The following is a 15275-nucleotide window of genomic DNA, read 5'->3' on the forward strand; positions in this document are numbered from 1 at the left end:
GAAACAATGTTCGCATTGGAACAGCTATTAGAAGATGAAACTTTAATCATTCTTGGCACTGCAGAATTCATCACCAGGCAGAAAATTCAGTCTATCCACACACCTGTTAAGATCTTAAGCAAATAACTAGGCAGACAATATGGGCATTAGTGTCTGAGCTTGATAGGCGTGAAAAGTAGCTTCTTGAGCTCCCCAAGGGGTCCCTGGATAAGATCATTAAAGGATTTTTTGTTTTAAGGCGGGTTCCAAAAGCCAGTTTGTATGGTACCTGTGAACACTTCGGGCACAGCACAATTTGGTTGGTAGTGAAGTATTTTGTGTCAGGTATCTGTGGCAACACTGAGAAGAGCAACTCTAGCTTAAGTCTAGATGCTACCACTGTCCGGTCACTGGCACGCAAACTCTGTTACTTCTACTTCTAGACATATTTTCTGTCTTCCTCATTCCCCACTACTGCAACATTTCTAAGAGGTTGCCTTGATTCTAGGGTCTCTTCTTCAATCCAACTTTCACACTGCTAGAGTAGAGTCAGTTTTTGAAAATGCACTGTTCAAAAATTACATCACATCACTTGTCTATTAAAACAATTTTGGTAATTGAACCCCTGTAACTTTTATGATAAAATCTAAGTTCTTTAGCATGGCAACCAAGACCCTACATGATTTGCATCCATCCTATCTTACCTCCAAGCTCATCTCTGCTGAACATCACCTCTTCATCAATTCCCAGGCACTCTAACTTTAAGTTTACCAAAGCTCCCTCTGGCCTCAGTCTCTTTACACAAACTTATTCTGCTCCCTTTTTTCAAATGACCAACTTCTATATAATCTTAAAAACATAATCAAAGAATGACTATCTCTAGAGAAACTTCCTCATCTGTTCCTCCTCATCTCCTCTTTCCTCTCTTCCCATTCTTCTCTTGGGCTCACAAGTACCCTGGGCATTCCTCACAACTATGATACAGTACTCAGATGTCCCCTCATCCAAAACACTGAGTTTTCTGGGTGCAAGCACTTGTCAGGCTTTTATTCTTTACATCTTAGTGCCAGGTGCGGGGGCAGAAGCAGCTTCCACAGTGTTGCTGAATGCACATCCTCACTCTTTATTTTTTTAAGGCAGCACAAAGTCGTCTCCAGTTGGAGTGCCAACATACAAAATTTTAGGATTTACCTTGTTTAATACAAGTAACATTGCCAACTTTATGCCTCTTCACTGCTCAGTTTCTTTATAGCGTTTTCCTTGTTTTTAGGTACATACCGGTAACACCACAACATTGAATGAAGAATCCTCAAACCCCAATACTTGACAGCAATAAAAAAGCCCATAAACTTAGCACCACACCTTCAACATCTATTGGACATTTTCTCAATCTTGAACTGGGCTGATAAATGTGACTTTAGAAAGGGGGAAATATCAACAAATTCTTAGTGGTTGCTTAAACGCTGTGAAATGAATAATGTCAACCTTAAGTTTTATATAGAAGGTATACCTGAAGTAGGAAAATAGCACCTGGGCCACAATGGCTACTAAATCCTGGTGCTTGGTCTACAGACAAGTATGTACCACGGCTCAAATATGAAACACAAGATGAGGATAGGTATGAGGAGGATAGAAATGTCCCAATTTGTTGACATTCACAGAGAAAGGACTGTCAGTGAATAAAATCTATTAAGGTGGAAGGCTAATCATTAAAAAAACAAATCGGGGGACCACACACCAAGGAAGGGCATTTCATTTATGGAACAACCAGAAACAGCTAATTATCTTATGAGGTATATTTTTAATTTGAAAGATTCTCAAAACATATGGGGGCCTCCCTGGTGGCGCAAGGAGTTAAGCGTTAGCACCATGAACCCATCCACAACTACTTCTGTGAGTTCGATCCCCAGCTGGCCAGGGAGAACACACATGGTGCAGCAGACCTCTCCTGTCTTGCCTACTGCTCTCCTCAGCAGTGTATTTCAATCAGTCCACCTGTTCTGCTTTCCACTCTGTCTCTGGTGAATCCTTTCACCCCCTGTACTTCTGGCCTGTACCCCTGTTCTTGTATGCATAAAGAAATCTTAAAAAAAAAAAAATTCTCAAAATAATCAGATAATCAACAAAAACAACCATTATTATGACTGCTGCAAGGGTAATGAATTTTGAAAATTAACATTTAATCACTTCTGGCTCTGTTTTCGTCAGACCCCACCAGTAGGCAAATTTCAAAGATATTTTGTAATTTCTAGACTTTAACTCAACGATGCCTCTTCCTCCCCTTTTAAGTTATTAAGCTTTCTCTAGGTCTAGGCAGAAAAAATATGGGCAAATAAAAATAGGGATGGAATAAGGAAAACAAGAAAACAAACAATTGTCTCTGTTCAGTTTTAAATTTCAGTGTTTTCCAAACTGTCTCCCACCACGTAGGGGAAGGACCCACTGTGGCTCAGCCTGTGCCCAGCGCAGCTTCCTGGAGTGCCAGCTCCTCGTGGTACACAGGTAAGTAGCTCAGTGCTACGATGTTGATTTGGGTTTCAAATCCATAGGGAGAGGATTATTTAACACTAATCAGCCCTTTAAAAAGGGACCACATGAATTGGGTTATTTGGGGTAAAACCCTTCTATTAATTAGATGGCACATTTTTTAGTGGTGGTTGAAGCAGATTAGGGAAAAGAATTATTTTGATTATACTGCACTCATTTTCTTTCAGTTGAAAAAAATCAAATCCATTATTACACACATTTCATTCAAACCTAAAGTGGCAAAGATCTTTATTCAGCTAAATTTATTTTAAAATATTTAGCTACAGAGGTAGGAGAATGTGCAACCACTAGATTTGTATACAAACACAAATCTTAAATCTGAAACGAAATACTTATACTAATCTAAAAAACACCGGCCTGAAACATATTGATATTTTTAAGAGCAGAAGCTTCTTCCACCTCAAGAACTCAGAGATAACAATTATAGCTCAGAGACCATGGTTTTGTTTAGGACTAGTCTTCCGAGAGTAATCAATATATCAGGATCTTGGGAAGAATAAATCCTCAAGCTACATTTGGTTCAGGTCGAGTAGTCTGTATCAAGGCTCAACACAATTTTCCAGCTCAGAACCATGACTGTTCACTGTAATGCCATTTCTTAAGTGGAAGAAACCAGCTTTAATACCACATCACTGAGAGGAACAGAGACCAGCACTGTCAGTGGTGCAGGGTCCCTGCCTGCTGACGAGGGCACACACAATGGAAGAGAGCTCTGGAACTTACTGCGCTCAATGACGTTCGTTTGTGGCTCATGAAAAGCAGATCAAGGCCCTCCACGTTTTTCCTCCTTCCCCGCCTCCTCTTCATGGGAGGCTCTCCATCCACTAGGGAGCCATTAAGCAGATGCCTTGTGGGTGTGCGTGACAGACCTGCCTGGAGCAGTTCCATTTGAGTCTTAAAGGCATCAGATACTGGTGTCGAGACATTAGGCAAGATAAACTTTGAAGTAAGAGATGAAAAATTTGAGGTAGAGCTTGTTGCCTCTCTTGAGGCCTTTGATAAATCTACAACTTTCTCTTGTCCATTTTCTGAGACCACCTGAGACTCCCGCAGTTGGGCAACCATCTCCATGAGGTTTCGCCGCTTGGCAGCTCTTTCGGCCTCTATTTCAATTTTTCTCCTCCTCCTCCTCCGCTGGCGAGGGACAGAGAGGTTGAGGGCGTCCTCCTATTGAAAAATTCCAACCAAATAATGAGCCAACACTGTTCCTGCTATCCGGGGCTGGCTCTCAGAAATAAAGAACAAGGATTGTAAGGAATGAAACACCCATGACTGCTGAGCTGAGTTGAGCTGAGGGAGCAGCAGTCATTCTATTTTAAGGGGAGCTAGTGACACACAAGCTCCCACAGTGAGTTAGGGTTTAGAGAGCTTACCTTTACAGTGCAGAGGAAGCAGCACTAACTTACCTTTGACAACTGAGGAGAAGTTGTGAGGTCCTCACTCCCACTAATGCTTGCCTGGCCAACCATGGAGAGCTCCGCAAAGCTCCTTTTCTGCAGGGGACTGTCCACAGTGGAGGGTGTGTAACCAGGGATGAGGCCCTGGAAATCAAACATCTGGCGCCTATTTACTGGCCATTTGCCTTTCAACACCGCTTCACAGATGTTGTCTAATCGGTTTATCATTACTCGATCCTGGAGGGAGAAGAAAAGTCACACAAAACTGTAACAAAGACCTAGTGAAAATTCCTGGATAAATATGTCCATGAAGATGCTAAGGAGCATAAAAAGGCTTAAAAGGCAATCAGTGGGCAAAAAGTAAAACAAAACAAAAATAAACAAAACCCATGCAAATTGTGTTGGTTTGGTTGTAAGGTCCTAAGGAGACCAATTCAGAAAACTGAATATTTCTCAGTTGTGAACACTGAACCACATAAATGAGAAAACATTACTTAAAACCACCACCTCTAAAATGTTCCCACATTTTAAATGTAACTTTTATTCACACTGAAAAAGTGTTGGTGAAAGTCAGCAGGTCACAGTGGAACCCTGTATGTAGCTTTTCAATGCTCTGGTGCTTTGGATCCACAGGCGGGATCAGTCCGTCTCAAGAAGTAGAACATCATTAGCGTCACTATTAATAAAGTTCAGTATTACAAAATGGGCACCAACCTAGGAACACCTAATGAATGTCAATTTGCATTCCCCACCTATTATCACTTCAAATTTCATTGAAGCGTGCACATTAAAAATTTCTAATTACAGCTCTTAGAACCAGTTTCCATAGATTAAAAGTGCCTGCTACTATAGACCTTTTGACTGATCTGGGAAACTTCCTTCTATACTCAATAAAGGAGATTAGCATAATGGGGGAATTTAAGGGGACATAGAAAGAAAAAATATCTTTGATAATACACTTTTGACTAAAAGTATTTCACACTGTTTCATACACAGGGAGACCAGGCTGGGGATGAATTGACTGAAGCCACTTCCATGTTGTTTGTTTTAAACCAGACAGTCCTGTTAAGGTGATCAGGATGATAATTTCCCCACCCTGAAGAACAGATCCAAATTACAAAGAGCTGTATTATGAAATTATCCTAGTTAGCCAAAAAAAGTTATTTCCATTTTGCATTTGGTGAGAATAACTACATCTAAAATGATCTCATTATGCACTGGAGCAAATGGGTCAACTGTGTACCCTCTCGTGTGTTAAGAACACTATGTTTCCATATAAAGATGTTTTAAATCTGAAAGTTCTGTTTCTGATTTAAAGAAATTCAAAATACAGCATTAAAAGTCTATACATTTGTCCTCATGCACTGTTTTTAAGGTTATAAAATGGTTCCATTGCTGTGGAAAACAATATGGAGGTTGCTCAAAAACTTAAAAATAGAACTACCATATGATCCAGCAACCCACTTCTGGAATTGAAAGCAGATCTCAGAGAGATACTTGTTCGCTTAGGTTCACAGTGGCACTAAAATAAGCCAAGTTATGAAAAGAACTCACATGTCCCACTGATGGATGAATAAAGAAAATATGGTATATGTGCACAACAGAATATTATTTAACCTTTAAACCACTGGATGAGCCTTGAGGATATTATATACTAAGTGAAATAAGCTAGTCAAAAATGGACAAATATTGTATGTTTCCAGCCATATGTGGAATCTAAAGTAGTTGAATTCATAGAAACAGAAATTCGAGTGGTAGCTGCCAGGAGCTGGGGGGCGGGGGGGAGGGGTTGGAGAAAAAAGAGGGGTTGCTTAATGGGAACAGAGTTTCAGACATGCATGATGAAAGAGTTCTAGAGATCTGTTTCACAACAACGTGACTATACTGAACACCAGTGAACTAAATGCTCAAAAGTGCTTAAGATGGTAATTTTATGCTATGTGTATTTTATCATTTTATCACAAACTTTTTAAAAAGTCCACACATCTTATTTTGCCAAACAATGGGTCTGCTGAAATAATAATCCATAAATTATACTGGATGACATGATTATTAACCTAAAATGCCTCAAGAAATCAAAGACCCATAAAAACAGTTCCATTTCCTATTATCTTTCCTTCAGGTTGTGCTTCCTATGCTATTAGAAAGTGACAGGAAAAAAAAAATTCCTTTGGACTTTTCTAGATTGTCTTTTAAAAATGAGAAAAATCTATGGTTTTCATACACTCTATCAAAGTTTAGCTTAAAATTCTTTGTAAAATCAAGCTAGAAGGATTTTCTCTACCCACTCTTTTTGGATCAACATTCAACATAAAATACCAAAAAAGACCCACCAACCTTAGGCCATATCGAGAAGGCAAATGTTCTTTCATGAAGAAGCTGAGCTACTGAAGGATCGCCATCCTCCATGTAGAATCCATCTCGGGTTTCATCCCTAGCAGTGCTCATGGAAGCATTACTCTCTTCATCAAAATTCTTCCCTCTAGAAATAGCTCCTGCTGAGAAATGAGTTAATTTGCATTACTCACAACCAGAATATCACTGAAAAAGTTCACAAAGGGCATGAATAAAAATGTGAATACCAATCAGCTCCATTTTATTGAGTAACTACTATACAGTTAAGGGGGTATTAGGAATTTTACAAATGTTAATGTTTAAAGCTTGCAAAGGCCCTTTCACGTAGGTGGTGTTATTCCATTTTATAGATGAAGAAGCAGAGGCCTAGAGGCTCCATCATGGGTCACCTAGCATTGTGTCGGTTAAGCTCAGAGGAGGCTGAACGACAACCAAGTCTCTGACCCAAAAGGCTCTATATCCCCTCTGCTCAGGAAAAAGGGCTAATGTGTTGGCTAAAGTTCAAAGTTCCAGCTCCAGCAGAATAATACAATATGTTGCCTTATTTCACTTTGTGCCAAGCGCAGTGACCCAACTATGACTTGGAAAGAAAAATGGGTTATTTTTAGATTCCACTCCTACCCTTTACTTCTGAATTAAAAATAAATTAAACATCATCTCTTTTAAAATAATTATTAATATTTACTCAGTGAGTGACTCTTCTTCCTTACACTTAACTTTCCAAATTGAAATCATCTGGGATTCTTCATATATTGCAACAGTTAAGTGTCTATAAAAACTCTTCTGAGAGTTCAAGTTGTCTGAAATACCATATTTCCATACTATATTAGAGAAAAATAAATAAGCATAACCTGCAATTATTCCCTCATGGTGTAACAAGTGCAAAGCACTTATCATATAACACACCACATCACACGGCAGTGGTGGCATCAGGGAGAGGCCCAGATGGGAAGGCATTACCTTCAGGCTGGGAAGATTCTTCCGACTTATCATCATCCTCCAGTTTTTCTTCTTCATCCTCTTCAGAACCTTTTTCTGAAATAGACTTGGGCCCAGTATCTGCACTGACCTCCACAACTTTCAGTCCGTTTTTCACAGAGCTGGCCACGGCCTCACACTCCTGCTTGCTATCCTTCTCCCCACCGCCATCAGCCTCTTCTTCCTCCTCTTTCACCTCAGGTTTCTCTGGGGCAGCTACATTTTCCAGCTCCTCTACTTTGCCTTCGGTTTGTCCCACCGCCTTTTCGTCCTGGACGTGAGTGGATGAGATGACTGCAGGAGTCTGGCCAAACCCAATGGCCAGTGTGTTCAAGGAAGAACTATTGCCCGCCCCTCTGTTCTGAGCAAAGTTTTTGTGTGCATCCAGGAAGGATAACTCAGGGTCGTTGAGGATATGATAATCTGTCCGACTGACCCCATGTTTAGCAGCACCCACCAACAAGTCTCGGTCATGCCGCCCACATTCCCACCATTCTGGCAAATCCAAACTCGGCTGGCAGAGTTTCAGCCTCTCTCCCAGCTGTGGGTGGTGAAGGACCTGCTCGCGTATCTTCCGGAGCAATTCAATGCGGTAGAGAGTTCTAGAGGCACGCTCCTCTGTGATAGGTTCAATCATGGAAGAGAGGTCAGGCGGTTCTGTAACAGGGAGACAGTCATATTTACTTGGGAAAAGTGCACGCGTGCATTAGATTATTTGCTTATTTATCGGCCTTTCAGTATAGAACATTTGTTACTGAGTGACCTACCATCATCTGGCTTAGTGGGCATTCGACACACTCGCCTACACATGGCCACAAAACAACTGAAGTATTTCTCCAAACTCTCATCAGACTTTTTGTCAAGTCTGGCAAAGGCTCGAAACTGGTTCCAGTCAAACTGCTGTTTCATGGGGTCAAAAATAACTCCAAAAGTGGACACCACACGGTAAAAATCAGCCTCTTCTCTCCTTGTCCACCTTTGAGAGAGAAGACATTTGCTTGAATCGTACTTGCATAACAAGGCTTAGAGTGTATTATTATTTCCTCTTTTCCCCTAAACTTAACACACAATACTTATTTTGGAGGTGGGGAGACACTATGCTGATGCCTCCTGTCTCCAGGGCCTTGAAGAACAGAGAAAAGGGGAATATACCAATAGTTGAGCGAAACCCTGAAGAAACTCACTTTTGCCGCTTCTCAGATATGATAGCTTCCCTTTCTGCTTCTAGTGCTCTCACTTCCTCCCGAGGTCTTCGTCTGCGCCGGTCAGTCTTCATTAGAGCCTCTTGCCTCATTTGTTGCCTTTTATAGCTACGCTGATAGGCAGTAATGAGCCGGCGCAGGCGGGTAGTCAGTGTTGAGGTGTTAGGCCAGTAAAGTTGGCCTAACTCAGCATTAGTCTCACTGTGCTTGCCTGGAAAGTGGAAAAAAAAATATTTTTAAAATGTGTAGCTACAATCTTGCAATACACAGGATTTTCCATCAAAACAAGATGACTCATTAACATTCAAATGACAATGTGGGAAAAAGCATCATAGCGCTCTCATATTAAAAATATAAATAAGGAATAATATTAGTATGAAACTTAGAAACTATTAATTCTTTGGGGGGCAACAAGTCAATTTATCAACTATACATAAAGAAACATACTTTAAACCATGAACTTCATTATAAGAATGTGTACCTATAAGGAACTTAAAATAATAATCTTGAACATAAAAAATAATCCTGTAATTGTTAGCTAATGATCTTAGATTAGGCAAAAGGTCCGTATTCTATTTACATTGGCAACATCCAGATACTTAGCAAATGCCCTGCTCTCAAGAGATGCATTTCTAAAGATACTTAAAAGTTTTCACTAACTGCTGTAAGATATAAATATATACATTATTTAAATCAAAAGACAGTTATTTTATCAAAGAAATTCAGAGTAATAAAATACCAACAATAAATAAGAATTAAAATTCTCCACAAATGAGATGAGTCAGTGTAGAAGGAATAACATTTGAAGGTACCACCATCACAAAGAAGCAGAAGGCCCTGATATGTGGTTAAGTGCCTGCATAATGCACATCTGCTCTGCTCCATGGGTATTTATTGAGTCTTTACCTGTGGCACGTATTTCTATGGATTCTTCCTTCTCTTCTGGAGAATTTGCAAATTCCTTGAAAAGCAAAGCAAGAAAGAGAATTAATTTTGCTTTACCTTTTAAAGAAAAGATCATTTTCTATAAAGTCAAACAAGTCTTATATGGGCATAAAATATTTCAATGGAGTTGTAAAAGACAATAGATTCAAGTTCTTACATCTATTTCATCCTTGAATGGTGTCCTGGTTGGTTTATATTCTGGGTCTTCATCTTCTCTATCAAATTCTCCCCTAGAGAAATTTTTTTTTAAATATGTAAGTCATAGTGATAAGCAAGAAACTGAAGGATGCTTGGGAAAGAGTAACAAACTGCCTAATACTACTTTTGATTCTTGATTTAACATCAAAAGTCACTATCAGCATTTAGAATGTGTAGTCATTGGAGGAGGGGGAAGGAAAAGAGGAGGTGTATGTGTGTGTGTGGGTAGGGGGTGACATCTTTCATCATTTGGAAAAAAAGTAAGCTACAGATTATCTGGATAACATTGTGTTTAAATAGTAATTTGATAAACAGATTATATCAGTAAACATCATTTAAGTTCAAATCAGATGCAATGTAGTACAGTTTGCAGTGTAAGAACTGAACCCTGCCAATAGATATGATACTGACATAAAGTTTATTAAAATTTTAAAATGTCCTTCTTACCCGTCACCACCATCTGCTAGCATGTCTGTTCCTCTCTGCTCAGCCGCTATGGCCTTGGCATCAGGCATGCCAACTCGTTCCAGGAAGCACAGTGCAGGGTCAGCTCGCATGGAATTGTACTTCTCATAGCCTGTGTTGTCCCCACCAGCCCACAGAGGACACACACAGAAACAATGAAAAGCCTGTCACTGAGCAAATCACAGCATTGCCACAATGTGAAGTTCGTTTCCAACCGATTATCACTGTGTTAAATTTAAATGAGCCTTGTTTTAGCAGAACATTCTGTGGAACTCTCATTTCATGGCAGTTTTGGGGGGCAAGTTACACACTTCGGGGATGTTATCAGAATGACCACAAATGCTAACAGAATTCAGGATGACTGCAAGATGTCTGGGAAGATTTTTGATCCTATTTTTCCCATGATCTAATTTTGCTTGACATTTAAAAGGCTTCGTAATATTCCTTCATGACCTCTGCAGTGGTACTGTGAGTGCACCCCACCCTCCTTGTGAACAGCTTCAATCCTTCCTGCAGGAACTGATACCACTGACTAAAAAATCCCGATGTAGGTAAGGCCAGTGAACCTGTCTTATTAGGTTTAGGATGATGCATGTCAGTAAGATGACACTGTTCTCTCTATGGTTTTCAAACTGCAATTTGTTTTTTGACTGCCCAAGTTGACTAGATGGAAAATGGCAGATCCCAACAGTGCACTGCGGGAAAATGATTTTTAGGCTGAGCTCACAAAACGCGGTTGCAGTACACAGGCAGAACAGCACAATTCAATTAGGATGTGTACTACAACACACCGCTCCTAACTGCTGTAGAGCCGCAAGCCAAACTGTAATCATGAAAGGTTTTATAAGCCATCATTCTCCCCTTTAGTCAGGCTGGGCTGCTGAGAATACCTCCGCGACCTCCAGAGAATTGGGATTATAATCAGGAATCGCTCACTGTATATATCATGCCAGTTCTGCATCCCCAGCCTTTCAAAGTTAACAAGGCTGCATCCCACTCAGGGGAGCCTCGAGTTCTCAGCACTGACATTTGTGAAATATTGCTTGGAACAAAGCCCAGGAGGCACTTGTACAGATTAATAGCAGAGGTTAAGCCCACCGTCCACTTTGACACGGGTTGGCAGAGCTAGCAAGGGGAGCCGTGCTGGAAGCAAAGTTTAGGGAGAGCTATAGGACAACTTGGCTATTATTAAAACAAATATGGTTTTGGTTTTATTTACAGCCAAGAAAGAAATGTTTTCTTCTCAAATACTCAACAAACATTCAAAAACAGCATCTGATATTTACAGTTCATATTAGATTTTTAGTACAGGAAAATGGTAGACGCCAAGAGTCCTTTGGAACTATCCTCATTAATATTATGACTCTGGAAAAGAGTATGCAAAGAGCTCTAAATAAAGACAAAGCCGCACAGTCAAGATGTGGTCAAACAGAAACGTCACTTACCATGTTTGAACACTCCAATTAGGAGGGATTTATCTGCTGCCTTATCCCACCAATCTGTGGGGACTTCAGCATGGAAAGGTTCGGGTATCCACACATCGGCTTCACTAAAAAGACAACCATTTGTGTAATATTTAAGGCAAGAATTCCAAGCAACACATGACATACATGCTCACATGGCCCCTTCCCACAATAAGCACCTGAGCACTGTGGGCGGGAATGAGCAAAAAGCTCAAAGAAAGGGCAGAAACCAGTTGCTTTCTACTGTCACCAGAAATCAACTTTATCACCAAGGGTCCCATTTTAAAGGTCATCTAAGAACACCATTAATTTAGTGCATATTTCTTTATTCAAACATATGTACACACACACAGGCATTTCCCCATTCTCATCCCATCTCCAAGCTCAGAGGACCAACAATGTGTTCAAGACTCAAAAAAAGGACATGCACTATTCATGGTTTATGAAGGTTTTAAAACACAATCCGTGATGTTTTCTGACTCCCAATAATATTGTGAGGAGGTAAAGGACAAGTGTGCACTTGGACTAACCTTGAGTCAGCACCCTCTAAGATCTTATCTGCCTGGTCTCCTATAACTTCTTGTCTTAGGTAGTACAGCATGCGGACACGCAGCAGGACCCTGGAGAGGAAGACAGAGGGGGGAAAAAGTTCTTAACTTCAGGACTGTTTGCCAACAGTGGCTTTTGGCAGCTGCTGCTGTTCATCCATCATCCTGCCAAGGCTGATTAGCCATGCTGTATGGTAGGCTTGAAGCGTGACAGATGGTGGCACATAATCACCTCTGTGTGGTGCTTTCTGCTGGCTTCCAACAGGCCTGCCTGGCAACCGCTCACACTGCACAGAGAGGGACCCATCTTAGCCCAGCCCAGGCTCACTTCATTTAGTTCTACCTAGTGCAGCTTGTGAAGTTTAGACACGTACCCTACCATTGCCTCTGAAGTATTGAAGCAAGTTTGTAAACAACTGAGCAGATGGCTTTCAGTAACTGTTCTGCTTCATTATCTCATAAAATTTCCTCAGCTGCTGCCTTAATACCATTTTTGGAAGCACATCAGAAGTTGTAGGAATAAACGAGATATAAAATCTGGTTTTACTACCTTACAATAAACCCTCAATATGGAATGTCAGGTTTTTCAAATTATACAACTTTGATTCTGAGAAAGGAAGATGTTGATGGGGGTGGGGCATGGGGTGGGTGGGTCCTCAGTCTTTTCCCTGAAGGGATAGTAAACATTTCTTATTCTTTCTAGTTAATATTACCTGAGAGCCTAAGTTGTACCTTTTTTTAAAAAAGAGTAAAACATCACAAAGGAGATTAAAATGTGCCCAATTCATTGACATTCTTAGTCCTTTTCATGGAATCATTAAAAAAAAAAAAAACCCTTAGAATTCTAGAAACCAGATTTTCAATCTCACTTGGATTTCCTCAATGGCTTAAAACATAATTCTTTCAATAAAGCCCACCTGGTAAATCTCAAGGAACTGTATCTATCCTGCATTTTTTGCAGGACGGCCACTGGTGTGTAGTCAGGACTAATATCTGAAGACTAACCTCCTCCATATTAAATGATAACACCATGTGCTACTTCCCTAGCTAGATAATCCCATCATACGCTTACGGAACATTTTACAACTAAGGCTTCACATTTACACATACTAGCACATTTGATCTTCACAAGAATCCTATGATGAAGTGGGGCAAGTTACAATTCCCATTTTGCAAATGTGAAAACAGGGTGACAGAAGACAAGTGACAGATCCAAGATCATCTTAAGCATGGACCACTAACTCAGGAATTATTCCACTGTTAGGAATTCCTAAAAAAGTTACTAGGCCTTTGTCTCTACCATTTTACACTGTCTTTTCAGGTGATGATAATTATCCTCCATAACACCAAAATGAGAAGTAGGGGCACCTTCACCAAAGCAAACTGCTCTAAAGATACATGAACAAGTACCCACAACACAACATGCCTTCCTCTCCACCAGACAACTGCTCCTGGTCAATGTGGATTCTAGATTGGGCAAAGTGTCAGGCTGTGAATCGCAGAATATACTCCAATCATTTTGGACAACTTATTTTTATTTTGTACATCTCTCTCTCTCTCTCTACTTACTTACTTTTGGTAAGATTAAAAAACTGGCCAAGCTGCATTGAACCAAGCGAACAAAAATAGCAGTGTGGACTCCATGGCTGGGACCTTGGCTTTTTGGTTAGAGAAGAGCTTGCAGTGGAGGCTCAGAAAGGGAAGCCCCAAGAGAAATGTCCTCTACCTGGGGGCTGAATTTTCTCTTATTCACAGCAAAACTAGGTTTAGTGGCAACGATCCTGATGGTTTTTCTCCTCTTTAGTACAAACCTTTCTACTTTGGGAGAAATTTTAGTTATGTGGGGACTTTTAAGAACTGCTTGTGAATATCACTTTTTCTTCTAGAGGGAAAAAAAAAGTCCAAACAAGTGCAACTGGCAAGCTCAGTGCCAGTTGGTAGGTATGGGCGGGATAACAAGGTGAATGGGCTGTGGCCTCTGACACTAAGGAGGAGTTTGCATTCGGTAAGCTGACAAACAGTGAATGCTAATGAGGGTCTGGACCTCATTCACATTCCACCGGCTGCCCACTATGACTGCTTCTTGGACTAACAGTCAGTCCAAATGCCATACATGGCATTGACCTGTCCTGTTCCCTTCATCTTTTTTAACCGAAGACATTTCCTCTGCCTCTGTCTCTCATGATTTTCATACTTTTGAAGAGAACTGGCCGGCTATTTTCTTGGAGATCTCTTAATTTGGTTCTTATTTTCTATCTTACCAGTCATAAACAATTCCTTACTTTGGATCCTGAGAAGTCTCAGGTTATGATCAACTAGGAAGACCTACTGGACTACTTGCTTGTCCCAGAGATGGAGAAATTATCAGTCCTTCTCTGAAACCAGGGGGAAAGATGTGAAGAACGTTAGTTATTCCTCACACAATAATCATGGATGTCTGTTACTGACATAAGAATGGAAACATAGAAAAACCCAACAAAGGGTCAAAGACAAACCCTGAAAGCTGATCATAGATAGGAGACATCTGGGAGGGGTGAAGGAGGGTGGAGGGCGTGAAGATCTCAAGGGAATACAGTGCTTTGGTAGTGGGAGAATAAGAGTGATCACAACTGAGGGGAGAAGTCATATACTGCACGCAAATGAACAACAGTGTAAGAAATAAGTACTACATTTAAAAATTAAGGGAAAAAAAAAAGAATAGAAAACTACTAAACACTACTAGGATTTGGGAGCAGAGCCATCATTGCCACACTGACCCACTTCACTCATGGTTTGCTGGAAACCAGAACTATCAGAAGGCTACTGACCCAAAGTTCACAGAAGCCACAAGGAACCATATATTTTCTAATACCTCTAACCCAGGCAAGATTTTAGGGAGAATTAGTATGCTTACAGCAGTAACAACAAACTAACAAGGCACCAAAATGGCTTAAGGTAATGATTTTGAAGACTTGGAAAGGAAAAATTATAAGGCTAGAGATCTCAGGTAGGACCTGAAACCACCATTGAGATTTAAAAAGTTAAAAGAACTATTAGTCAGTGCATTCTGGGAATACCAGGTATTACTATTCTCCATGTGCTATTCACATGAGGCTTGAACAGCCCTCAGGAGGAAGCAGGCATCTGAGGTAGACAGGGTGATGGAGAGTAGGCGCAGCCTCAGGTGGGCTGGACTTTCAGCCTGTCTCTGCTCCTTAA

General features: G+C 40.6%; 1 protein-coding gene across 5 annotated transcripts in view; it reads right to left on the reverse strand.

Annotated features, from left to right (window-relative positions):
• The window catches only part of CHD7 (chromodomain helicase DNA binding protein 7), a 189101-nt gene that overhangs the window by 4904 nt on the left and 168922 nt on the right, over positions 1-15275 (reverse strand). For 4 of the 5 annotated variants that reach the window (XM_037506252.1, XM_037506270.2, XM_037506263.2 and 1 more), the window contains exons 24-34: positions 12060-12149; positions 11512-11615; positions 10049-10178; positions 9561-9633; positions 9365-9419; positions 8441-8669; positions 8024-8232; positions 7239-7913; positions 6261-6421; positions 3933-4160; positions 3250-3693 (exon numbers count right to left, since the gene is read on the reverse strand). In XM_037506252.1, the coding sequence (XP_037362149.1) occupies positions 3250-3693; positions 3933-4160; positions 6261-6421; positions 7239-7913; positions 8024-8232; positions 8441-8669; positions 9365-9419; positions 9561-9633; positions 10049-10178; positions 11512-11615; positions 12060-12149 (2398 nt within the window). The remainder of the gene's footprint in view (positions 1-3249; positions 3694-3932; positions 4161-6260; positions 6422-7238; positions 7914-8023; positions 8233-8440; positions 8670-9364; positions 9420-9560; positions 9634-10048; positions 10179-11511; positions 11616-12059; positions 12150-15275) is intronic. The other variant, XM_037506276.2, reaches the window with a different exon arrangement.

Source organism: Talpa occidentalis, unplaced genomic scaffold (genome assembly GCF_014898055.3).
Source record: "Talpa occidentalis isolate TD23 unplaced genomic scaffold, MPIMG_talOcc4v2.1, whole genome shotgun sequence".
Classification (NCBI taxonomy): domain Eukaryota; kingdom Metazoa; phylum Chordata; class Mammalia; order Eulipotyphla; family Talpidae; genus Talpa; species Talpa occidentalis.